Consider the following 27,257-nt stretch of genomic DNA (forward strand, 5'->3'; position numbering starts at 1 on the left):
CGATATATACCTTGACATAAGTGGTGGGAGGTGTCTTCCGTGGAGGAAGGTCCTGTTGCCATATTTTTTTTGACCTCGTCACGTTTGATCCGAGGACTCCGAGCTCTATGGCGTAAGTGTACATTTATTTTTTTATATAATTTTTTACTAAATTTATTTTATTAAGTTTTATTATTTAATTTTTTTATAAATTTTAAAGTTTTTTCATTAAAATCGGATTATAAATAAAGATTTTAAAGATGACGGACGAAATGGAAATTGCAATGGTGACGTCAAATTCCAATATGGCGGTGATGGTATCATTATTCCTAGAAATGGCTTATCGGAGGCTGTAGACATGGATGTTTAAGCCGTTTTTAGGATTTAGGGTTCTTTCTAAAGCAAAACGACTTTTCAGGTTTTTCGAAATCCTAATTTAATTTTTTTTTTTTTTGAGATTTTTTGGTGGAATTCTTTCCAAAAAAAAATAAGTTTTGGCGAATATTGAGGAATTTTGGGCAAATTTTGGCAAATTTTGAAGGTCAAGTGTCAAGGTCAATGTCAAAGTTTATGGTCACGGTCATCCTAGATGACCGCCGTGACGTCACAATCCAAGATGGCGGTAAGCACCAATCACCACCGCCTGGAGCCTGGCGCAGGTCCGGCCAATACATACTACTCCAGTAAATACATGCTAAAGAAGAAACCACTAAATGAAACTTGTATACACAACAGCAACGGCTCTTGAATGCTTTGAAGAAAAGCTGAGTGGGTGGTAAATGGCGCGGTAACCCTTGGAGCCTCTTGGCGGCCTGCCGGGCGCACCTTGTTTCTCTGAACCGAAGGATTCAGGTTGGCGAGTTCGTACATTCAGATGAGTTTGTACAGTCCGATTTTGTATTAATAACTGCTAGTGTGGGGATTATTGAGAGAGCAAGCACAATGTTTCAGTTGATTCCTTATATTTTTGAAGGACATCACACAATAAATATTCCAGATACACTATAACATGGAATATATGGAAGTGTGTGCAACTGTGCATCCTCCAACCTGATAGCAAAACCTCCATGAAAGTATACGGCAGATTTTCTGTTTCCCTTTCAAAAATAATCGCATGCAAAACGGAACGTCGGTGACCACGTGAGTTTATCTCAGATGTGATCTTCCAGGCAGCTATTGGAACTACAGTGTTCTATGATCTGACACGGGTTTACTCTGAGCTTGGGCGTGGTTGTCTCGCAGCGATGATGACGGCGAACCTGGGCAGCCAAGTGGAGGAGTCACTGGCCAAGCTGAAGGAGTTGCAGCCAGACAAGCCCTTATGGGTGATGGAGTTCTGGTCTGGTTGGTTCGACCACTGGTTTAATAATCATCACGCGACTAAATCAGCTGCAGGTAAGTCTCGCACAAGGTATTAGACATTTAATTAATTTACTTGTGATAAACTTCTCACCGGCAGTGAAGTCATTAAGAGACGGATACGCATCTCAGGCCAGTCTGAGTAAAATAAACTATAGCTACAATTGTTTCTGGAAACCATTGAAAACAGAAATAAAAATGGCCGGACCTGGTTTCGAACAAAGGTCCTCTGAAATGCATTCCGCTAATTTTACTATGGCCCAGTGATTTCATACAGTTACTAAATTTGTTTCTGTAAATGTCACTGTTTAAAATCATTTTAATGATATAAGTTGTTTCTGTATACAGTGGAAGACACAAACATCTTCATTATTAATGGGTTTGAATTGTTTTAATACTAGGCTTGAATAGAATTATTTCCTCAATTTTTGATATATTAAGAAAAATGTGTAATTTATATAGGGCCTGAGGTCAAAAATGTTTGCTGTTACAACAATACCTGCAGTGACACAGCAGTTAATCATTTATAACAAACAATTTATAATAACTGTCAGGTGAAAAATGGGGCTGAATGCAGCTTGTTAATTACCTACAAACCAACCCCAGTGTCATGGGCCAGCTTTTTTAGGGATTGTGGGTTTGAGTGGGGTTGTTACCACAACGCCGAAATACCACAACGCCGAACGTACAATAACGCCGAAAACCTTAACGCCAAATTGACCGCAATGCCGACAGCTAGAAAACTGCTGTTTACCACAACGCCGAAATACAGTAACGCCGAAATGAATTTTTGTGTGTTTATTAAATGTAGTTTAAAGCCGAAATACCACAACCTAACCTTACCTTACCTAACCTAACCTTTGTGGCGGTCCTGCAATGACATTTTTCGGCGTTAATGTATTTCGGCGTTGTGGTACACAGCCGTTTTCTAGCTGTCGGCGTTGTAGTCAATTTGGCATTCGGCGTTATTGTACGTTCGGCGTTGTGGTATTTCGGCGTTTTGGTGCGTCCCCGTTTGAGTGCCAGTTCTGGCTCAAAATTGGTTAGGATAAGTTAGTTAAATAGTTAGTAAGTCATTTCCCACAAAGCCTTCCAACACAAGGACGTTATTACGCTCTAAAACTAACAGAATAAATAACACACAAGTAAACATGGGGCCTGGTTTCGACCTCTCTCGATAGGACTATACCACCAGACCTGTATGTAGCTGGTTTAGAAAAATGTATTGGAATGATTATGGTTACTATTTCAGGACAAATAAATGTGAAAACGTTTTAAAAAAAGTAATATCACTAACTTTAAAATTGGAAAAAAATGATTTTAAAACTAAACAGTTGTATACAAATTTTGTGTCATAGCTCTTAAAATTAAATTATAGCATAACACAATAGTACTTCTAATTACTAATTCAACTTTTTTAAACTTTATGTTAGACAGTATCTGTTCCTTAAGAAATTAACTCAAAAGCAAGAAAAAACACACACGACAGAGTTCAGGTTACACACATAAGTAAATTAAAACCTTGTTTTCCTAGCCTTCATTGCAGCAAAGTCATTTATAATATTGTGAAAAGACAGCTTGTCTGCAAGCTCGTGCTAGATAATTAATAACAATTGGGGATCAAGTCTATGTTCAGTTGTGGTTGATAGTAAGCGGTTTTTGATCAATGGCAGACTACTAAAAATTCTCTCATCAGATGCTACAGTTACTGGAGCCACTATGAGAAGACGAAGAGCCGTACAGATTGCAGGAAACCAGACTGCAATCCTCGTTTGTAAATCATGTTAAAAATGTATAGGGCAGTCGAAATATGACCACTCACAGTTTTATTACTTTTCAATTTTTTTCAAACGAAGTTCCTCCTTCAGGTCATCTTTTTTTTTAACTAGGAGGTGAGCTATAAATCAACCAGTAGGTTATAGTAATTAATAATGATATTTAATTTCAAAATTTGTATATATTTATTTGTGAAGTATTGCCACAACTTGTGTTTTGGGGAACTTTCTTCTTTTTCTTTTCATTATACTTCATAGTAACTTTTAACAACGATATCTTTGGATTTAAAAATATTTATTTGCCTACTTCCTCTATTCTTGCTTTTGAATTACAAGGTCGATGGAGAAATTTTATTAGGAATGGTGAATTCGAACGGCGAGCATGAAATAAAATGATAAGCAGCAGACTTGACTGAGACTTCGAGAAATGTACGAATCTAAAATTAATATAAAACTTATAGTTCATCGCTGTCAATATTCGTCAAGAACTACTTAATCGTCTTCGAAGGTATTCAAGAACTACATAGTTGTCATGGAAGATAGACCAGAACTACATAATCGTCGTCGAAGGTATTCAAGAACTACATAGTCATCATCGAAGATAGACCAGAACTACATAGTCGTCGTCGAAGATAGTCAAGAACTACAAATGCGTCATCGAGAATAGTAAATCACTGCATCATTATCAAGAATGTGAACAACTGCCCTTCGTCGTCATCAAGAATCGCCGGTTTGGAGACCCATCAAATAACAATCGCTGTCCACATCGGGACCTGTACCACATCTAGCTGTACACACCGAGGGCCGCTGTTCCTGTGGAGTCATCATCAGGAAGATCGAGAAACCGCTGTTCCTGTGGAGTCATCATCAGGAAGATCGAGAAGCCGCTGTTCCTGTGGAGTCATCATCAGGAAGATCGAGAACTAGGACATCACTACGTCAGTACTAATGTAGTCACTGAGATGCGCAGTTCACGGTATAGTTGAAATACCATATCTTAAGGTGGTATTGTCCTTAACTTGCGGCATATTCTGAGGTAACTATGAACTACGAGAAATTTTTACATCTTGCCAACTCCACAAGCTTATAATTAGTAGCAGTACATAACCCTACATCAGTTTATCAATCTTATGTCTGATTCACTTACTTACACCCATATAACCTGAGATACTAACCGAAGAGTCCCGATTGAGCTAGAATATTTTAAAACTTTACTACATTTGAATATAGCAATATTTTTAATTTCAAGTTTCAAGATGATATTGCAATATAAATATTAAATTTTTATTTGAATAGGTTTCCTATTACACAGGTTGTGCAATATTAATCTTTTAAACCATTCTACTGAATATAGTTATTCTTGTAAAAATTCCAATTATAATGTTGTAATGTGAAAACAATATCATTTCCAGTAATACAACTATTCATATTACAACAGTGAATCATTTGAGTTATTATTGGAAATTGGAGTAAAATTTGAGATTAATGATAAGTATAATTTTGTGTTTATAAATAACACAGTGGATCACCTTAACGTAAAGTGTTACTGATTATTATTGATTTACCACCAATAATCATAAACATATACTCAGAGATCACATATGTTCTTTAGAGGTTCTCAAATTTGGTATTAACAAAATTACTTTCTTTGTTGGTCTGCCAATAACCGGGCTAGTCAGATTGAAATAGGCGATCACAAAGAAATTTGTCTACCCTATGCGGGGCCGATCATATCCGACTACTTAACATAGGACTGAATAAATCACAGTACACAAAGTAGAGTCAAGGAATTACTGTTTAACGACCTAGAATCAGAGTCAGAAAAAATAAACATGTCAGAAAACGACGAGACTGCTACCTACTTCCTAAGACGGAGAAACAATGGAGGGGAAGGTGGCGAACAGAACTCGGAAACTGCTAGCACAGCTGGTCCGCAGGAGGAAACCGCAGCAGTTAATATTCAGGTTAGTAGCGATTTACAAACCGAACGTTCTATTTCCATAGAGAATACGAATACTACTAACACAACATATAACACAGAGTATTCGGGAAATAACACACTTCTAAGTCATGGTTTGGAACAAATGTTACAACGAATGTTCCAAAACCAAAGCGAACAACTTTCTCGCAAAACCGAACAGCTTGCACGTGAAAACAGGGAACACGCTGAACAACTATCACGCAAAAACACACGTGGAAACAGGGAACACGCTGAACAGTTAGCAGAAAGATTATCAAAACGTATTGACCAGGTGAACGACAGGCTTACAGATGTAATACACCAGTTCAATACTAAGCTGCATGAGACAGACACAGAAATACGAAATGTCAGTGAATTGGTTAGAGTAAAATTCACGAGTGTAGATGAACAAATAGCAGATATTCAACAAAAACTTGTAGGTACTGAAACTAGTTGTCATGATATTGCTAAGAACACTACACAAGAAACAATAACACAACATACACGAGAGATTGAAACGAGAATCACGAAAATGGCTACTGAATCACAACTACACAAAGTAATTACGTCTGACGAATTTAGGACGGTGAACCAGAGGATAGACGGTTTAGAAAATCGAGTACATAATATTACGACACGAACAACAGATGTACCGATTACTAATTCTAATACCTCGATTCAGTTAGAGTCATGTATTAATAACATAACGATCCCAATACAGACGGAGAATTCGAGCAACGATGCACGATGTAGAACACTATATACTACAGAGGGACAACAGATGATTATGATTAATTCTACTACAGCATTTAATCATCCCGCACGACACTGGGCTGAGGAAAAACCTGTATTCGCAGCCAAGATAAGTGAAAATCCACGAAAGTTTTTAAAATCATTGGAAGAATACGTTTCGCGATTCAATTTAACTGATAGCGAAAAATTGAAATGAGTGAGCAGTAGTTTAAAAAACACCGCATACTATTGGTGGGAGATGCATCAACACACCATAAATTCATACGAACATTTTAAACAACTATTCTTGCAGCAGTACTGGAATTCTAAAATTCAAGGAAATTTGCGTGCCACACTGCATGGAGAGAAATTTGACCCTAGAAAGAATAGATCACTGGAGTCGCATTTGAGTGAAATGTTTGAACGATCTAGATATTTGGATGTCAAAATGTGTGACAGTGAATTTATTGCTATGATACTTGGGCAATTACCGATGCGATACCAATTGCATATGTCAGGATATAACTTTGAAAATATCTCTGATTTCCGCGAGCAACTAATCAGATATGATCGATTGGATCGGCAAAGTAGATTGAATACGAATGTTCGTGAGGACCACGATAGGTCGAACAACCCTAAGACTACACCATTATACCAGCCGTGGAATCAACGTAAAAATGACAATAACCACGAAAATCACACGCTGAATACACCCCGTGTCAATGCTTTCATATGGCGAGGTAATAAATCAAATAAGTTCAAAAATCACTGGTATGATAATAACAACCTAAATTCACAACAAACAGAATGGCGTCCAAATTACTTAGAAGGAGGAAATGCAGGTTATTCATGGAAACATCGTAACACTGATAACAGATACTATGACGAACATAAGAGGAATCAATTCATGCATTCGAGAAATCATAATGAATATTACCAACACTACCCGTTAGCGGAATCGCAGCAGAACGAAAATATTTCGTCACCACACAGGGAAATTCAGCAATCATTCGCAAACGAAAAACCATCACAAAGATACTACGAGGTGCGAAATGAAAATCGATCACCAAAACATTCTGACAACAGTCCAGATATGAATGCAATGCATATAAACCGAATCAACATCACCTTTTAAAAATTTTCTCCATGTTTCCTCTTCCTGCTTTATTCTTAGCTGTAAAACAAAGTTAATGCCTCCCATTCTTTGAAGTGGATATCTAAGGTCTTTCCAAATGGTGTATTTTTTTTTTTTTTTTTTTTTTTAATGACGAGCTTTCGATTTATGGCTTTTACTTTTCAATTCATCGTCAACACCAATTTTACATAGTAGTGATTGTAATTTTAACGATTTAACTTCATCATCACATCACATCACATTACGTCACATCACATCACATAATCCCACAATAGGATCATCTTAATATATATAAATCTCGTGTCACAATGTTTGTCCTCAATGGACTCCTAAACCACTTAACCGATTTCGATGAAAATTGGCATTTAGGTGTAATATTTTCCAACTTGAGAGATAGGATAGTTTTTATTTCGATTAATGGTCTTAATCTTATAATTTTAGAGTTTTCTAATGTGATGTATGTATGAGTTGGCAGAAAATCACCACGGCAACGGCTGTAGCATTGTTGATGCTTCATTCGTCTCCATGGCAACGACTATTTCATTGTTAGTGTAGTCCTCATCACTCATTAAATACAGACCACCAATTTTTAGATATATACAGGTAAATAACTATACACTGGTAGAACAAAGTCGGTCGGGATTTGAAAGTGATATAAATTATTCAAATTAAGAAGACAATTACTAACTACATCTGATTTCTAAAAAGGTCCCCTTCACCAAGTCAACTGATTTCGATGAAAATGGGCATTTATGTGTAATTTTTTCCAACTTGAGAGATAGGGTAGTTTTTATTTCGATCAATGGTCTTAAAAATTTATTATTCATAATAAACTGATCATCAATGTTGATTGGTGTTTAAGCCCGGGAAACAGTGGGTACTTCGTCTCCATGACAACGTTGCGTGCTCGAGAGTCGGGAAACCATCGGTGCTATTCGTTTTTTCTTCGGTACATTACAAAGCATTGTATTAAATTTTTGTCAAAATTAATTAATTTTCATTTTATTTCATTTATTATAACTGTAAATAAGAGATTTGGTCTCATTTTCCCCCCCCCCAATTAATACAACCGTGCGAAGCCGGATCGGGCAGCTAGTAGTACTATATAAAAGGGACTCCAGGGACTGGAGTCGGAGTATGGAGCGTGGCACCGATAACCATATTTGATTGTGACGTCAGGGCGGCCAACTTGGATGAGCGTAACGGGACAGAGCGTAACAGGACAAATAGTACCGTGACCCTGACCTTGACCTCGGCGGCCATTTTGGATCCGTTATATTGGATCTGCCGTTTTGGATGACATCATTTTGTTTTCTCGAACATTTCTGCATTTTATTTTCCGCCATTATGATTTATGACGTTACCGTTGCAATTTCAGTTACGGCCGCCATCATTAACTTTTTATTTATCATCCGATTTTAATAGAACAAATTTAAAATTTACAAAAAAATCAATAAATAAAATTTAAATAAAAAATATTTAAAAAAACATTCATTTACGACATGGAGCTCTGAGTCCTCGGTTCAAACCCGATGAGGGCAAAAAAATTAAAATGGCTACAGTCTCCTTCCCTCGTAGTGGGTGCAGACAGCCTGACCCCCACCACTTATGTCATAGCATATATATCGCCAGTTAGCATGACGTCATGTCCATCATCTTGAAAATCCGTAATTTTAATGCTAGAGATTCGAGAAAAATTCCAAAATTCATCAAAAAAATTACTTATTAGAATACGATTGATTAGTTCGATTGCCGTCCTTGGTTCGAAACCGCTAAGAGCAAAAAACAACAGGTCCTTCCTCCACAGAAGCCACCTACAGACTGATCAACCGCCACCAATACCAAGGTATACAGGTATGACGACATGTCCGATAACTAGTCTTCATCCGCTGGAGACCACCATCTTGTTTTCGTCCGCTAGAGTGTGCTGATATCATGTTGGTATAATTTTCTGGTCACCATACCTTCGTCCTCAACTGTTGGCATTGAACCTTGACCTTGAACTTTGACCATGAATTTGAAATTTGACCGTGCCCTTGAACTTTGGCCTTGACTTAGAAATTTGACCTTGACCTTGAAATTTGACATTGACCTTGAAATTTGACTTTGTACTGGTCGACCATCATGGATCCAACATTTTATGTTCAGTATATGCTACGAAGAGCTACCACCTGCTGGAATACACCATATTGTGTGTGTACTCGTCTTAAAGAGTACATTACCATCTGTAAAATTTTATTCCTTACCCACTACAGTGCAGTAATCATTTATTAACAAGGTGCCCCGCCATCTTGAAATTTGGGCGCCATCTTAAAATCGTGTAATTATTTAGCTAGAAATTCGGCAAAAATCCAAAATTCATCAAAAAAACACTCATTAATTAATTTACATATTAAATCGCTGGATTACTGCCCTCAATTCGTTCCTTCAAAAGTGACAAGTGTAACTAAATATTAAATTAATTTAATATTTTGTTGTTCCAATACCTTTCGCGGAGTTTATAAATCATTCTGTCGTCAAAAATAAAACACAAGTCAATGTACGACAATGTTCGACGAATTAAATACGTTGCCTATAAGCCTAACATGAAAGTCTAGTTTTTCAATAATCTGAATAACCTCTATACCGTTCATGTACAAAGCCATACATACATATAGACCAAGCGTCATCGGACCGAGAGACCGGGTCATATCAATGTCAGAAGTATAGACCAGTTAATTCCGAACCTCACGACCTTCCTCATCGTCAGCTAATTATATTCAATTGAACCAATGGATCATGTTTTTTTACACTTACAAGAGGACCAAGAATCCAATCAAAAAGGCAGCACCATTAACAAAAAGGAAGAACATTTGGAACCACCATCAACAAAAAAGTCAGTACATTTGGAAGCACCATAATCAAAAGGGCAGCACATTTGGAAGGACCATCAAAAAAAAAGCAGTAGCACAATTGGAAGCACCATCAACAAAAAGGCAGCACATTTGGAAGCAACATCAATAAAGGATGCACATTTTGGAAGCAACATCAAAAAAGGAAGCACATTTGGAAGCACCATCAAAAAAAGAAGCACATTTGGAAGCTCCATCAACAAAAAGGCAAAAAGGAAGCACAAGTTACGAGAACTAAGTCTTAGTTAGAAATCAGAATACAAGAAAAAAAACATTAAATTTTTTTAATTTAAATTATTTATTTTATTTCTTTACATTTTACAAATACATGTAAACCAGCCATTAATGTATGTAGCCAGCTTTCCTCAGTTCTTTGAGTATGAAGGATATTTCTTTTATGCATAAATAGTTACCTGCACAAAGCGAGCCATGAAGAAGTCTTAGCCGGTCAACCAATATGTTTGGATCGTTCGATGATGTGTAATCATTATCTTCTACCACCATCTTCCTTGCACGTTTATAATAAATATTATGATCTCTGGTGTCTTCCGTTTTACCAACAACCTCAGGGTTACTTTAATTTTTTAGAAAATGATCATCACAAGCTTGATCCGATTTATTTAATATATCACGACATTTCCATCGTTTCTGTCTCAGGACACCGCCACATTCTTCGATCGTGTCAGTTTTAGGTGCTTCATCACAGTCTATGTCTTTGTCAACAGCCTCAGGGTCACTGTAACAATCACCGTAGAAGGCATCGTCTTCACCCAGGTTACCGTAAGAATTCGATGTTGATGATGTCGAAATGTCTTCATCGTCTTCATGGTTCCTTTTTAAGATTTCATAATTTTTACAAAGTAGGATAGATCTACTTGAATTCGGCTGGAACATGTTCTCACTTATCACGTTATGGATTCTTCCATTGTCTTCATTCTTCCATAAATCATCAACCTCCTTCAATTTAAGTTCTTTGTCGAGATCGGAAGAGCCAGGAAAATTATTGTCGTAATGCAGATCACTCTTCCTTAGTCTAGTAGATTCATCGTTGTCCTCTGGCTTGTACGCAGGCTTGGCGTTACAAGTTCTGCCATGTCTTTGTAAGCTAGCTTTCTCTACGCGTAAACTACTAGCTACATCGAACACAATTTATCATATTGCGTAGTGGATTTTTAACACAGTTATTCTTCTCGTGTTGTCTTTTATTCTTTCTCAAGATAAACTCTTTGCTGCAAAACTTACATCTATGTTCTTTAGATACAGTGTCAGATCCCAAATCGGAATTCATATTAGTTACTGAGACTAATGCCATATAGCAATTGAGTGTTTTAAATTAGATCCATTACTTAGATATAATTTTTTCATATTTCATCAGCGAGAATTAATATATCTCAAGCAAAGGTACCTGATGCATGTAGTTCTGCTTTTCAACAGATGTCGCCACATGTTGCCTGCAGGTAAATAATATTTATTTCTTTTATGCGGGATGCGGGATGCTCACTAACGATCGCAAAAGAAGGATGGCTTCGCTACACTCCAAGGAGAAGGAAGTTCGTCCTTCCTGTTAGTGATTCATAGATTTCTCAGAGATTATTATTATTTGACTGAGTAATGATATATTTTTTTTTAATTTCCACTTGATAAAAATATTACAAGTGTTGATTAAGAAGCAGAAATTCACTAATTAAATGCAATCTTGAATAAAATGACATGCCTCATTAAGTAAAAAAATCCTTCATGCAGAGATGAATTTCTAATCTGTAACCAGAAGCACTCGGAGAAAACCATAAGATGTGTAGTCAGGAATAATCAGAAGCACACGAAGAAAACCATCAGATGTCTAGTCAGGAATAATCAGAAGCACTCGGAGAAAACCATCAAAATATTGTCAAGAATAATCAGGAGCACACGGAGAAAACCACCATAATACTGACAAGAATAATCGGAAGCACACGATGAAACCTTTGCATGAGATATATTAATTCTCGATGATGAAATATTAAAAAAAAAATTCTATCTAAGTAATGTATCTAATTTAAAACACTCAATTGGTATCTGGCATTAGTCTCAGTAACTAATATGAATTCCGATTTGGGATCTGACGCTGTATCGAAAGAACATAGGTGTGAGTTATGCAGCAAAGAGTTTATCTTGAGAAAGAATAAAAGGCAACACGAGAAGAATGACTGTGTTAAAAATCCACTACGCAATATGATAAATTGTGTTCGATGTAGCTAGTAGTTTACGCGTAGAGAAAGCTAGCTTACAAAGACATGGCAGAACTTGTAACGCCAAGCCTGCGTACAAGCCAGAGGACAACGATGAATCTACTAGACTAAGGAAGAGTGATCTGCATTACGACAATAATTTTCCTGGCTCTTCCGATCTCGACAAAGAACTTAAATTGAAGGAGGTTGATGATTTATGGAAGAATGAAGACAATGGAAGAATCCATAACGTGATAAGTGAGAACATGTTCCAGCCGAATTCAAGTAGATCTATCCTACTTTGTAAAAATTATGAAATCTTAAAAAGGAACCATGAAGACGATGAAGACATTTCGACATCATCAACATCGAATTCTTACGGTAACCTGGGTGAAGACGATGCCTTCTACGGTGATTGTTACAGTGACCCTGAGGCTGTTGACAAAGACATAGACTGTGATGAAGCACCTAAAACTGACACGATCGAAGAATGTGGCGGTGTCCTGAGACAGAAACGATGGAAATGTCGTGATATATTAAATAAATCGGATCAAGCTTGTGATGATCATTTTCTAAAAAATTAAAGTAACCCTGAGGTTGTTGGTAAAACGGAAGACACCAGAGATCATAATATTTATTATAAACGTGCAAGGAAGATGGTGGTAGAAGATAATGATTACACATCATCGAACGATCCAAACATATTGGTTGACCGGCTAAGACTTCTTCATGGCTCGCTTTGTGCAGGTAACTATTCATGCATAAAAGAAATATCCTTCATACTCAAAGAATTGAGGAAAGCTGGCTACATACAATAATGGCTTGTTTTACTTGTATTTGTATAATGAAAATAATTAAAATAATTGATTTAAATTATAAAAATTTAATGTCTTTATTTCTTGTATTCTGATTTCTAACTAAGACTTAGTTCTCGTAACTTGTGCTTCCTTTTTGCCTTTTTGTTGATGGAGCTTCCAAATGTGCTTCCTTTTTTGATGGTGCTTCCAAAATGTGCTTTCTTTATGATGGTTCATCCAAAATGTGCTGCCTTTTTTTGTTGATGGTGCTTCCAACTGTGCTTCCTTTTTTGATGGTGCTTCCAAATGTGCTGCCTTTTTGTTGATGGTGCTTCCAAAATGTGCTTCCTTTTTTGATGGTGCTTCCAAATATGCTGCCTTTTTGTTGAGGATGCTTCCAAAATGTGCTTTCTTTTTTTTATGGTTCTTCCAAATATGCTGCCTTTTTGTTGATGGTGCTTCCAAATGTGCTTCCTTTTTTGATGGTGCTTCCAAAATGTGCATACTTTTTTGATGTTGCTTCCAAATGTGCTGCCTTTTTTGTTGATGGTGCTTCCAAATGTGCTTCCTTTTTGTTAATGGTGCTGCCTTTTTGATTGGATTCTTGGTCCTCTTGTAAGTGTAAAAAAACATGATCCATTGGTTCAATTGAATATAATTATCTGACGATAATGAAGGTCGTGAGGTTCGGAAATTACTGTTATATACGTCTGACATTGATTATGACCCGGTCTCTCGGTCCGATGACGCTTGGTCTATATGTATGTAGGGCTTTGTACATGAACGGTTTAGAGGTTACTCAGATTATTGAAAAAACTAGACTTTCATGTTAGGCTTATCGGCAACGTATTTAATTCGTCGAACATAGTCATACATTGACTTGTGTTTTATTTTTGTAGACAGAATGATTTATAAGCTCCGCGAAAGGTAATAGAACAGAATAATAAATTTATTTAATATTTAGTTAAACTTGTCACTGTTCAAGTATCGAATCGAGGGCAGGAATCCAGGGATTCAATATGTAAATTAATAAGTGATTTTTGTGATGAATTTTGGATTTTTTCCCGAATTTCTAGCTAAATAATTACACGATTTCAAGATGGCGCCCAAATTTCAAGATAGCGGGGGCACCTTGGTAGTAAATGATTACTGCACTGTAGTGGGTTAGAATAAAATTATCCAGATGGAAATGTACTCTATAAGACGAGTACAAACACAAGATGGTATACTCCAGCAGGTGGTAGCTATTGGTAGCATGTACTGAACATAAAATGTTGGATCCATGATGGTCGACAAGTACAAAGTCAAATTTCAAGGTCAAGGTCAAATTTCACAGTAAAGGTCAAATTTCAAGGTCAATGTCAAATTTCACAGTAAAGGTCAAATTTCAAGGTCAATGTCAAATTTCAAGGTCAAGATCAAATTTCTAAGTCAAGGCCAAAGTTCAAGCGCACGGTCAAATTTCAAATTCAAGGTCAAAGTTCAAGGTCAAGGTTCAATGCCAACAGTTGAGGACGAAGGTATGGTGACCAGAAAATTATACCAACATGATATCGCCACACTCTAGCGGACGAAAACAAGATGGTGGTCTCCAGCGGATGAAGACTAGTTGGCGGACATGTCGTCATACCTGTATACCTTGGTATTGGTGGCGGTAGATCAGTCTGTAGGTGGCTTCTGTGGAGGAAGGACCTATTGTTTTTTGCTCTTAGTGGTTTCGAACCAAGGATGGTAATCGAACTAATCAATCGTATTCTAATAAGTAATTTTTTTTGATGAATTTTGGAATTTTTCTCGAATCTCTAGCATTAAAATTACGGATTTTCAAGATGGCGGCCGTCACGTAAAGTGCAACGGTGGTTTTAAGAATTTTTATTATTTTATTTGGTTAATTAATTTTTTTAATGATTTATAATTTTTTCCCGATTTTCTAACATAAAAATTACGGATTTTTAAGATGACGGACATGACTTCATGCTAACTGGCGATATATATGCTATAACATAAGTTGTGGGTGTCTGTCTGCCTGCACCCACTACGGGGGAAAGAGACATGTTACCATTTTATTTTTTTGCCCTCGTCGGGTTCGAACCGAGGACTCAGAGCTCCATGTCATAAATGTAGTTTTTTTTTTTATATTTTTTATTAATTTTTATTTTTATTTTTTGTTTAACTGTTAATTTTTTTCATTAAAATCGGATAATAAATAAAAAGTTAAAGATGGCAGCCGTAACGGAAATTGCAGCGGTAATGTCATAATTCAAAATTGCGGAAAACAAAATGCAGGAATGTTCGAGAAAACAAAATGATGTCATCCAAAATGGCGGATCCAAGATCGTGAATCCAAAATGGCCACCGAGGTCAAGGTCAAGGTCACGGTACTACTTGTCCTGTTACGCTGTTTCCCGTTACGCTCATCTAAGATGGCCGCCATGACATCACAATCCAATATGGTGGTCGGCGCCACGCTCCACACTCCGACTCCAGTCCCCGGAGTCCCTTTTATATACTACTGATCATTTTGTACTTCAGTAGATCTTTCACATTCATTCAAATGGTCCATACTGTCATCTTCAGGTATTTCTTTTACCGGGGTTTTTCACAAGTTTAGTTTCTTGGAGACTCATAGTGGCCTTTTAGAAAGTCATGAAGGGTGCGTTTTCCTCTTTCCTCAGGCGTTTCCTTTTTTTCCTTTCTTTTTGTCGCACCAAATTGAAAGATCGCTTCATTTTATCTTCTATTTTGTTGCCCAAAAAAAACATAACACTTATTAAAACCAGTGGTGAAACCCCAACCCAGGGGGAGGCAATGACATCCCATCTTTAGGATTAGAACAACTATTGATAATTAAAAGTAAAACCATAAAAACACACTTAATTTTAGATTTAAAAATTTAAGCCAAGTCATGACTTGGTACTCTTTTGTTATACGGACGAGCGGACCAGAAGCTTTTTTCCCACAATAAAACAGTTCATTACTTTAGCAGCCATAGTAAGGATAGGTTATCATTTCGTTACGCTGTATTAAATTTAGGCTTTAAATTATTACTGCAACCTTCACTAAATTAATGTAATGTTTGTTGTTACATAATAGGTTTTAATTTGAATGGTTATTGTTATAAGTTAACAAAAATCTAAACTAAGGACTATTTTAAACTTTGGTAGTGGTGTTCCCATGTTTATGAATATTTAGGCCTAACTTTTCTTAACATTTGACTGTTCAAAAATAATACATTAGCTGAGCACAGTAGGAGTAAGAGGATTCGTTAACAATTAACAAAGAAGAAAAATTACAAAATAGCTTCAATTGAATGATGTTTAATAACATAAAATAAAACGTTATATTCTGTTTATTGTACTCATAACAGTAAAACATTAAAACTACATTAAGGCTTACCTTAGTTTATCATTAGTCAACTATTGGAGGTTGTAACTGTTAGGAATATTGGAGGGTTAAGGCTTCTCAAATAAAGACAGTATGGTTTTAAACGTTTCCCTGTAGTCAAATGTTATGTCGGTAAATTGCACTGAAAAAGTGATATAGAGAAACTCGGCCTTATTTTTTCACAAACAAAGTAGACTAGATAGTATGCACAATGCTATGCAGTAGACTACCAATCAGCAGAAAATGCCGTATTGGCACCTATAAGTGTAAACGTAATAGGACTGACAGGAGGGTTGTAGCCTGAACGAGAGGGTACGGGGTACAGTCCCGTACCCCAATAATGCCTCGACTGCTATCATGCCTGGGCGTACAGAGACTGGGCTGTACCGTACAGCGGGATATATCGACTGAAGCCGCTCAGGTCCTTACAGGGTAGTTTTTTTGTTTTGTTGTCGTTGAAATTTGCAGTACCTAGGTAATCCTATGAACTAACATTTTAAATCCTTTTAACCTAACCTTCATTACTAAGTGAAAAAACTCCATTAATCAATTTATAATATTTTGGTTCTCCTATATGTTAGTTTCAGTTAATCAACAGTTTATCTTTCCTTTATTATTATTTCGCTTAACAGCTGAATATTTCGTGGCCCGGGGCAATGTGTCCCTTCTGCCCCCTTTTTTTTGGGCGGCAATGTTGGTGACCGACGTACAACGTGAGGTCACTAAGATGTGACGTTCCATAAATTGTCAGTTTAAAAAAATAAAATATCAATTTTACCTTTTGAACTTGGCGTGAATGCTTGGAACATACGTGAATATATTGAGATTGTCACCCATTGAATTGGAAAACCTAATACTTTAAGGATGATTGGTAGGAACCAGATACGCCATCTTGACTTCAACAATTTTTCAGGCCATTACAATTTTCTGTCATTTGATTTTCAAAATTTATCTTTTTGAAAGCAAATTATTTAATGGAATGACTGATTCTAATAATATATCACTGCTACAAATAGTTTACAGTGTGAAGTCGATGGCATTTAAATTTAAAATTTGGGAATGATTACATCTGTAATAATTCTCTTAATGGAAACTATGTTCTGGACATTATAAAACTCTTAATGTATGATCTAGGCTCAAACGAGGGGAAAGTTTCAATTATGAACAAAATTGGAGCAAAAGAGAAAATTCCGTCGAAGATAGATGCGGTAATTCGAGCCTTGTAGAAGAGTAGCTTCGTAGTCAAGTACTCATGCAGACTTGTAGTCCTGTATCCTCGCAGACACATAAGCTTGTGTTCTAGAAGCTTCGTAGCTCTGTAGCCTCGCAGCCTCGTAAACTTGAATATTCGTAGTCACGTAGTCTCGTAACCTCATGGCTCGTAGTCGCGTAGTCATGATGTCTCTGGACCTCGTAGAATTGTAGCTACGTAGCCAAGCAGCCTCGTAGACTTGTAGCTACGTAAACAAGTAGTCATGTAATCTTATAAAATAATGCTGCTGGACTATTTGGAGCTTTATACACTCGAAGGTAGTTGGTGGAGTCATGTAGACTCGTAGAATTGAAGCTTTGTATCCAAGTGGTCTTGTAGCCATGTCGCCTTTCAGTCATTTGGAGCCGAGTAGACTTGTATGCTTGTAGCTTCAAAGACATGTAGTTTCGTAGTCACGCAGTCTTTTAGCCACTCAGTCTCGCAGCCATGTATAACTCGTAACCAGCTAGATCCTTTTAGACTCAGCTTTGTGGCCTCATAGTTTTTTAGACACGTAGCATTCCAGCCAAATATCATTGGAGCTGTTGAGACAAAAGGCATTTGGAGTCAATGACTGATGGAGTCAATGACTGATGGAGACAATGAATATTGGAGCCTATGACTATTGGAGCCAATGAATATTTGAGCCAATGAATAATGGAGCTAATGAATATTGAAGCCAATGAATATTGGAGCCAATGACTATTGGAGCCAATAAATATATTGGAGCCAATAAATATTGGAGCCAATGAATAATGGAACCAATGACTATTGGAGCCAATGAATATTGAAGCCATAGACTTATGGAACAAAAACTGGTGGATTCATAGACTGATGGAGACATTATATCCTAACTTAACACTGTCGACCGCATCCTTCCGTGTTGAATGTAAGTGAGAATGTACCTCCTTTTCGTTAAATGAGCTTTCGTTTTGTAGAATGTGCTTCCTTTTTAGTGACGGTGCGTCGAAAATATGCTGCCTTTTTGATGGTGTTTCTATTTTTAATGTTGTTTTGACTCTAGTATTATAGTAAATTGTTTTTGATTTGACTGTCGTATTATTCCATTCAGTGCATTTATATAAGCATGTCCTAGACATCAGGTCGCTCAGTTTGTTACTGTCGTAGATGGTGTAAGGATCACCTAGTTTTTTTTTCTGGTGCATAAGTCATGTCACTTACCTGTACTTGCGAACTCGATGGCATCTTTACCGACTTTAACGACGAACTTGATGGACATTGTAACATCATCTACGGGAACCTTGATGTCAGCGACGACGATGGTGGAGCAGATCCCATTGGCAAAGACGACGTCAACATTGGAGGAGACTTCATCAGTCGTGGTACCACCAGCAGAAGGAAACTTAATGACTACAGAGCTGGCTGTGCAGGAAACCACGACGAACGACAATTCGACCTCAATGGAGACTTCAATGGATGCTAATTTGACAACTAACGAACATCGGTGCTGTTACTGCGACAAGATTTTCTCAAACAACAGCAATGATCGACGACATGAGAAGAGCGAATGTGCCAAGAACCTATATCGTAAAATGTTTGTTTGTGAGAAATTTCATAAGCAGTTTGCCAGAAAATATAATGTGAAAACGTACATAAAGACATGCAAAGGTCCTGCTGTGCGGCAGAAAGTAAAGGTTTCGTTGCAACAACGATGCATCGATGTGCATAAGAGTATGCCTGGAAATGGTACTACTGTTGCAACGCCAGTATCTGGATCAGGTCTAAAAGGCTCGTCTTCATCACCACTGTATCATTGCAGCTACTGTGATACGTCATTCGCATTTTCCCATGATGCACGAAGACATGAGCGGAGCAAATGCATGAAGAATCCTTCTCGCATGAAGTTTCGCTATGATGAGTGTCTAAAATGGTTTACTCGAATTGACAGTTTGCGACATCATGCGAAAAAATGTAAAGGTGAAGTCTGTACGCCTACTGCTGAACTACCTGCGGACATTTCGACTCCTCGCTTTAGATTGGAGACACGGAAGCGTACAACCAAAAAAAAAAACAGATGCGCAGCACCGATTGCTATGACGTCTGAACATGGAACAAAACCTAAGACTGTGTTCGGAACATTATAAGTGAACGATGATGGCTTCTACTTGGCGCAGTCTGCATTTCGTGGAACGATTAAAGACTACTATTATCTAAATACGTTTAGTTAGTCGAAAGACATTTGTAATTTTCTTGACAATATCAGACAGAACATATTAAATCAGCTTACTGATGATGTAGCAACAAACGGACCTTTGAAGTATAACTTGTGGTTGGACTGTTTATATGGAAGCCATATCCGTTCAATGACAAAGTGAAGAAGTGTGCATTCAAGACATCGGCTGCAGTAATTTACTGTTCTGACGATGTGAAGCAAACTGTTAAGAACGGTATCCAGAAACACTGTCAAGAAGAGGACAATGTCTGTAAAGGTTCTGGTTGGTCTCTGTCTAGTATAAACCGTTTGCAGCTAAGAATTAGTCATTTCACGCCTATGCAGGGCTAAATATTTATAAGATTGCTGGCTTTCGCAAGTGATCCTGTAGTAAAATATAGATTATGTAATAAATATTATGTTTGTGAAAGAACTTGAGGTATTTTATTTTCGAACCTGTCATTATTGAGGTACTTTTATATAAAATTATTTTTTTGTATCGACCAGGGATCGAACCAATGTGCCGGAAATTAGGCATTTCGGGACGATTTTTAAATTTTTATTATAATTTTAAATTATTTTTGGAAATTTTATTTTCTATATAATTTAGTTATAAAAGTGTGATTTACACTTTGTTAGGCTGCTGTACTCTCCTTAGTTAAACTTTGCGCCAGTGGACCGAGGCACCTTTTCTCAGGGACCTATCTGATCTTTTTCAGTCTAATGAAGTCGTTGGTAGCCCGGTTGACATTTCTCCCGCCTGCAGTTACGTCCGGGGTTTGTAATATTAATTCCCTACATGACTAAAATCACATAGAGCAGCTTCTGGCCTGCAGGCTCTATTTCTCAGAGACCCGCTGAGAGTAGCGAGTCTCCGCACGAACGAGGATCCCGTGGACGCTCGTTCCCAGCCTGGTTGCGTTTTCTGCCCCCCCCCCCCCCCCCAATCTTACTCCACCTCTTCCCGCCTTGATTCTAAGAATTTAGCCCAGGACCATTGACTTGACGTGATTCGGGCACCTCCGGATATGTTCGGTCCAGAGCCGAACCTTCTTCCGCTTTTTCCTTGGGGCCTACCGCGCGTTTTAATTAGGTGCTTTGTCCGCCACTGCGGCACTTGGTACTCTGACTTCGGCTACTTACCACGTCATCTCGGCATTCTCTGTGTTAAGAGGCTTTTCTCGGCAACGACATACTCGTTCGAATCAAGAATGTAGTCATCTGTCTTAAGGGATGTGATCCCAACTTAAAATTTCTGTAGTAGCCAGTCAGAAGTAACAATTAGAAACAAGTCATTTCTAAGTTTAAAGTTTATTTAAATTTTTTATTTTTCTTACTAAATGATATTTTCTGCCACGTCATCCGCGCAATTCTCGGTCCATGCCGTTCTGATGTCGGCGCGAGACATCTCCTGAGCCCTGTTTGGTGAGTTACTTCGATCTATTTTTCCTCCCCGAATTCCTGTTTGTTGGCCTTTTCGCGCCAACTGTGTTTCACTGTCTGGAAGCAGGTATAATTCGTTTGGAATTTGGCTTGTTTTTCAGACAGGGTCCAACATTTGGGCGGCGAAATTGCACCCATCATGTTGTCCTGGACCTCCAGCTTTAAATTTCTTTAAGAAGAGCTTCCCCCCGGCCAGATGTCCAACTTGAAGCCCCGGGTGATTTTTAACATATAACTCCTTCCTACAGCCAACGAAACAAATTATATACCAGCGAGCAGTGCCATAGAGAACTTAACCAAAACGAATATATAAAGTTATAACAATAACTATAATATGTCAGGAGGGATACTTCAAGTTTTGGTTACTGTGATATTTTTTTTGTTAAAAGCATTGTATAACTTGTTTTAATAATATCGGGCCAGCTCCCTTTAATAACTATAATTAATTGTGAATACCATGTTATTTTGAAACCAAAACAAAATATTTAATTTACAGTTTTAAATAAAACAGGGAACCTATAGACCAAGCAACTTATGTAGTGTTTATTTATTTATCATTTACCTTTATCTATTTAAAACGATCCACTTGCTTCCAAGTTGCTTGTGTGCAGGGAGTGTAAAATTGTCTTTTTCATTACCTCATGACCCCCTCTGCTAATACTTTTTTTATTATTTTGCTCAGCTGTTTCCTAGGCGTTTTTTTTATTAAATCTAAATAATATAATAAAAGGTCACGAGGGACGTATCACCAAGTTTGGAATCAATCATTACTTGAATGAGTTAATTTTTTGATGAATTTTAGAATTTTTCCCGAATTTCTAGCATTAAATTTACGGATTTTCAAAATGGCGGCCGTATTGTTGCGAATTGCAACATTAATAGGATCCAATATGGTGGTCGTAACGTAAAGTGTAACGATGACATTGTACTCAAACAAGATGGCGGGCAAAATGAAACAAGCAGCATTTATATAATCCAATATGGCGACCATAATGATAAGTGCAGTGGTGGTTTTTCAGTAATATTTTATTAAATGTTTATTATTTAATTCTATTTACTATTTTTTTAATTTTTTTTAAATTTTTTCCCGATTTTCTAACATAAAAATTACGGATTTTTGTGATGGCGGACATGACCTCATACTAGGTGACGATATATACAGGGTGTCCACAAATGATTGGAGCGATTTCATGATGTTGCTGTGGGTGCATTTGTCAACATATCGCGATGAAACTTGGTGGTCATCTGTAGAAACTCAACAAGTTTTATTCTGTATTGCAGATTCCTGCCTTCCTCGGCACATAGAACAGCATTAGAGATATGGAGGCAAACGACAAGCAAGCATATGCCGTCCTTGAATTTTATGCAAGTCGATCAGTCAAAACAGTTCAACGACGATTCAGGACGAAGTTCAATGCAAAACCACTGTCTGCGAATTCCATACGGCGATGGTACAAACACTTCAAAGCTACAGGATGTCTTTGTAAGGGAAAGTCCACCAGTGGCTGATCAAACAGTTGAGCGTGTGCGGGCTAGTTTTCTGCGTAGCCCTAAAAAGTATACGCGGAAAGCTAGCAGAGAATTGGATATTCCCCGATCAACTGTATGGAAGATCCTAAGGAAACGTCTGAAGCAGACGCCATACCGCATGCAGTTGCTGCAAGCGCTAAGACCTGCGGACAAAGCCATCCGGCTTCAGTGGTGCACTCGATTGCAAAAACTGATGGAGGAGCAGGATGACTTTTGCGATCGACTTGTGTTTAGTGATGAAGCATCATTTTCCCTTAGTGGCACAGTGAACAGACACAATGTGCGTATCTGGGGAACAGAGAATCCCCATGCCATCATAGAGCATATTCGGAACGCCCCAAAACTCAATCTCCAGATCGAAGATTTATGGGCCCTTCTTCTTCTGCGAAAAAACAATAACAGGACACATTTTTCTGGACATGTTAGAACAGTGGCTCATGCCTCAGCTTGAGACAGACAGTGAAGACTTTATCTACCAGTTGGATGGAGCTCCACCCCACTTCCATCGCAATGTCCGCGAATCCTGAATCACAGATTGCCAAACAGATGGATAGGCCCTGGTGGGATTGATGATCAACAATTCCTTGCATGGCCTCCGCGCTCCCCAGATCTAACCCCGTGTGATTTTTTTGTGTGGGGCTATGTGAAAGATCTGGTGTTTGTGCCTCCTTTACCGGTTGATTTAGCGGACATGAGAGCTCGCATCAGGAATGCTTTTGATCGCATTGACACGGACATGCTTCATAATGTTTGGGAAGAGCTTGATTTTAGGGTTGATGTGTGCAGGATCGCAAAGGGTCAACATATCGAACACTTGTAAAGTCCCAATAAAACTTGTTGAGTTTGTGCACATAACCACCAAGTTTCATCCCGATATGTTGATAAATGTACCCACAACAACCTCATGAAATCGCTCCAATCATTTGTGGACACCCTGTACTTTTACATTAGTGGCGGGTGTCAGTCTGCCAGCAGCCACATTGAGGGAAGGATTGGCCGCCATTTTTATTTTTTTGCCCTCACTGGGTACGAACCGAGGACTCCGAGCTCCGTACCGTAAATGTATGTTTTTAAATATGTTTTATTAAAAAATTTTTTTTTTAATTTTAAAACTTTTTCATTAAAATCGGATAAAAAGATTTTCAAGATGACAGCCGTAACGGAAATTGCAAATGTGACGTCATAATAATATCCGAGGCTGTAGACATGGATGCTTAAGCCTTTTTCAGTAATTTAGTGGTTTCTAAGGCAAAACGACTTTTAGGATTTTCGAAATCCTAATTTTCGAATTTTTGTGAAAGAAAACGAGAAATTTTTCCTCAAAACAGAATTTTTGAGTCATTTTGAGTCATTTTTGAGGAATTTTGAGGAATTTTTGAGTCCAAGATGGCCGCCGTGACGTCAGAGTAATCGGTCATTGATCCAGCTCCCGGCTCCACCGCCTGACGCCTAGCGCCAGACCGGCTATCACACACTACTACCAATCTACTTATGTAGTGATTTATTTATTTACCATTTACCTATATCTATTTAAACGATCCACTAGCTCCCAAGTTGCTTGTGTGCAGGGAGTATAAAATTGTCTTGTTCACCACCTCGTGCCACCTCTGGTAATACTGGTATTTTTCCATATAATTTTGCTCAGCTTTTTCCTAGGCCTTTTTTACTAAATTAAAATAATATACTTTTAGGGCACGAGGGGTGTATCAAAATTTAATATAAGCGGTACATTTTTAGACCGTGGGTCTATTTTTCGTCATTAGCCGACACGATAAGTTTAAAATGAGGGGTAAAACATGGAATTTGATAAAGGAATAAGGAAGATCTTGCGGACCGACAGAAAAACAGGCTAGATAAATAATATATATGATAAGCTACTATCTAGCGGATGGGCCCAAAACTATTTCAAAAAAAAAGGGTCTCCGTTTCGACAAGAGTTTCTCCCCCATGCTGACAAGCGCGTGGCGCAACATGGCCCTCGACGATGCAGATACGTACACTTGAGAAGACTGATTTGTTTGCAGTATCTTGTAACAGCGAAACAGATTCAGTTACCACTGTCTGAAGGCGTTCTACGTGCAGCATAGAAAGGCGACGTGTAGTTTCGCAAGTGATATAAGGTAAGGCAAGAACACAGGCGTATTGTCGAATAGAAATGCATTGTGTCTATTAATTAAACTACCAATTTGGATTCAGGAAAAGGCAACATTTTTTATTCCAAATTTGTTGACATAGTGCGCATAAGGAAATATTCCTTTCCGCATTCGGACTTTTCTTAAGAATTTATAAGATTTAGGCATGGTGCGCATTAGAAGTCGTTAGGTTTTATATATTTGATGTGTCGTAATTAAATGTTACGAAACACCCCGCCGACGAGGCTAGCGAGAGGGATGAAGATTAACAGAGAGACTGGAAAATCGACTAGTGATCGCGTGTTCACCATAGTAAGCGGCGCGCATCCAGTGTTTTCAGCATTCACTGCAAAACTGCTAAGAATTCGTGAACATTACACTCTACAACTCGGGGGGTTAAAATATATTTTACTCGTGCTAAATAAATGTGAGAAAGTACTAAATAATGATGCATTATAAGTTATAATAGTTTACTGTCATGAACCGCATAGTGATTATCAGTTCCAATATTTTGTACAATTTTATTAAAAACTGGATCAAAATGAAAATAAGTATTAAAATCGGACGTGATAGTTGTCACTCTAACATTTACTCACATGCAAACCATTTTCAGTCCTTTTTCTTGAAATTATTCAAAAATTATTATAAACTACATGCTTATTATTGAATCGATAATGTTACACAGTGTTGAACATTTTTTGTTCACACCCATAAATTGTTACACCCACATTTTGTTCAAACCCAAGTGTTGCTCACCCACATGTTCTTCACACCCATATTTTGTTCAAACCCAAGTGTTGCTCACCCACATGTTCTTCACACCCATGTTGCTCAACTACATGTTCACACCCATTGCTCACCCACATGTTGTTTACCTCCATGTTGTTCACACCCACATGTTGCTCATCCACATGTTGTTCTGCCCAAGTGTTGCTCATCCACATGTTTTTCACACCCAAGTATCGCTCACCCACATGTTGTTCACACCGAAATGTTGTTTGTTACACATATTGTTCATACTCAAAGGATATTTATGCTCACACATTGTTCACACCCACATGTTTTTCGCACTCACATGTTGTTCACACATCTAAGACTCGTAACCGAATGTTTTATTCGAATATCACTGGCACATGACACTTAATGCCCAAATACCAAGACTCATATTAACTTAAATATAGATGTCAAGGTAATATAATGTGCCTAAGAATTTTAACACTTACCTATAACATACATTTAACAGCCTATTTTGTTGAATGCTTGTTTTATATATCTTCAGGTTTAAGTTACCAGATGATAACACTCAAGTGTAAGCCAAGAAAAATCTTTACCACTAATATATATTTAATTGCTGTAAATTTCAAATCATTATTCAACGTAGATACTGTCGCCATCTTTGTCGTCTGGTCTGTAACAATCTCTTCTTTTCTCTTTCTTTCTCTTCACCACTCTATTGTGTTTTCCCTTGTAATTAAATTGAATTTCATATCTTTCTTGGTTTCCGTCGAATTCTTTATTCTCTCTTTTTCAGTTAAACCTTTGTCTTGACATTCTTACCTAGCCATCTTCTGAACTTGGCCAAGCGGTATGTTTGTTTGGATAAGATTCTACTATATATATATATATATATATATATATATATATATATATACACATGTAAAACAACGCGCTGACAGCTAGGTCACCAGACATGGAAATACCAAACTCGCTGTCCAAGGGAACCAGGAAAGTGACCGGTCGTAGTCCATTGCATGGATGCATCATGGCATTCGCCTGGAGGGACTTCGATGGCAAACCGGAAACAGGACGGCCGATGCGGTGTTTGAACCCGGTCTCAGTGAATGCTCGGAGTTCGTGGTGGCCGTAATCGCTAACGCGTCAGCCAATTTCACGAGGGTTATTCTTCGATGCCAACTACTCGGCATCACTCACATGTTTTACATTTAGACAATATGTCTCGTGAGTACTGGTTTCACGTTTGTATGATCCTCCCGTATAACACTCATCTACTCTACTTTGCAAGATTTAAAACTATGCATTTAATATTTCAGTGTGTAAGCAGTAACTATAAAATATTTAACTTTTCAGTCTTCAATACAATATTTTTTTTTACTGTTACCAGTTTTTTATGTGCACTATTACGAAGCCAATCAAATTTATAATGATTAAATATTCGTTATACAATGACACTTATTGTTAAGTATGTAAAAAGCAAATACATATGTAGATGAATATTTTTTCAGTATATGTCAAGTACCTCAAGCAGATCTTGGACTTTCCGTCTAATTTCAACACATACATGTTCCACGGAGGTACCACCTTCGGTTTCATGAACAGCGGCACAATGCACAACAAGTACCCTACATATAAGTCGGACGTCAGCAGCTATGGTAAGTTTTCCGAATGTTTAACGTATTGATTCTTTCGACAAAAAATTGTGCTTTCTTTTTAGTATATTTTGTACTAGCGACTTTGCAGACAAAAAACCGTGTGCACCAACTATTAAAC

General features: G+C 37.6%; 1 protein-coding gene across 1 annotated transcript in view; it reads left to right on the plus strand.

Annotated features, from left to right (window-relative positions):
- The first annotated feature begins 595 nt into the window (after positions 1-595).
- LOC134539260 (beta-galactosidase-1-like protein 2) overlaps positions 596-27,257 on the plus strand; it is a 51,674-nt gene continuing 25,012 nt past the window's right edge. Inside the window, exons 1-3 of the mRNA XM_063381084.1 lie at positions 596-638; positions 1,222-1,374; positions 26,993-27,139. Coding sequence (XP_063237154.1) covers positions 596-638; positions 1,222-1,374; positions 26,993-27,139 — 343 coding nt within the window. The remainder of the gene's footprint in view (positions 639-1,221; positions 1,375-26,992; positions 27,140-27,257) is intronic.

This window comes from Bacillus rossius, chromosome 15 (assembly GCF_032445375.1).
Source record: "Bacillus rossius redtenbacheri isolate Brsri chromosome 15, Brsri_v3, whole genome shotgun sequence".
NCBI classification, from domain to species: Eukaryota; Metazoa; Arthropoda; class Insecta; order Phasmatodea; family Bacillidae; genus Bacillus; species Bacillus rossius.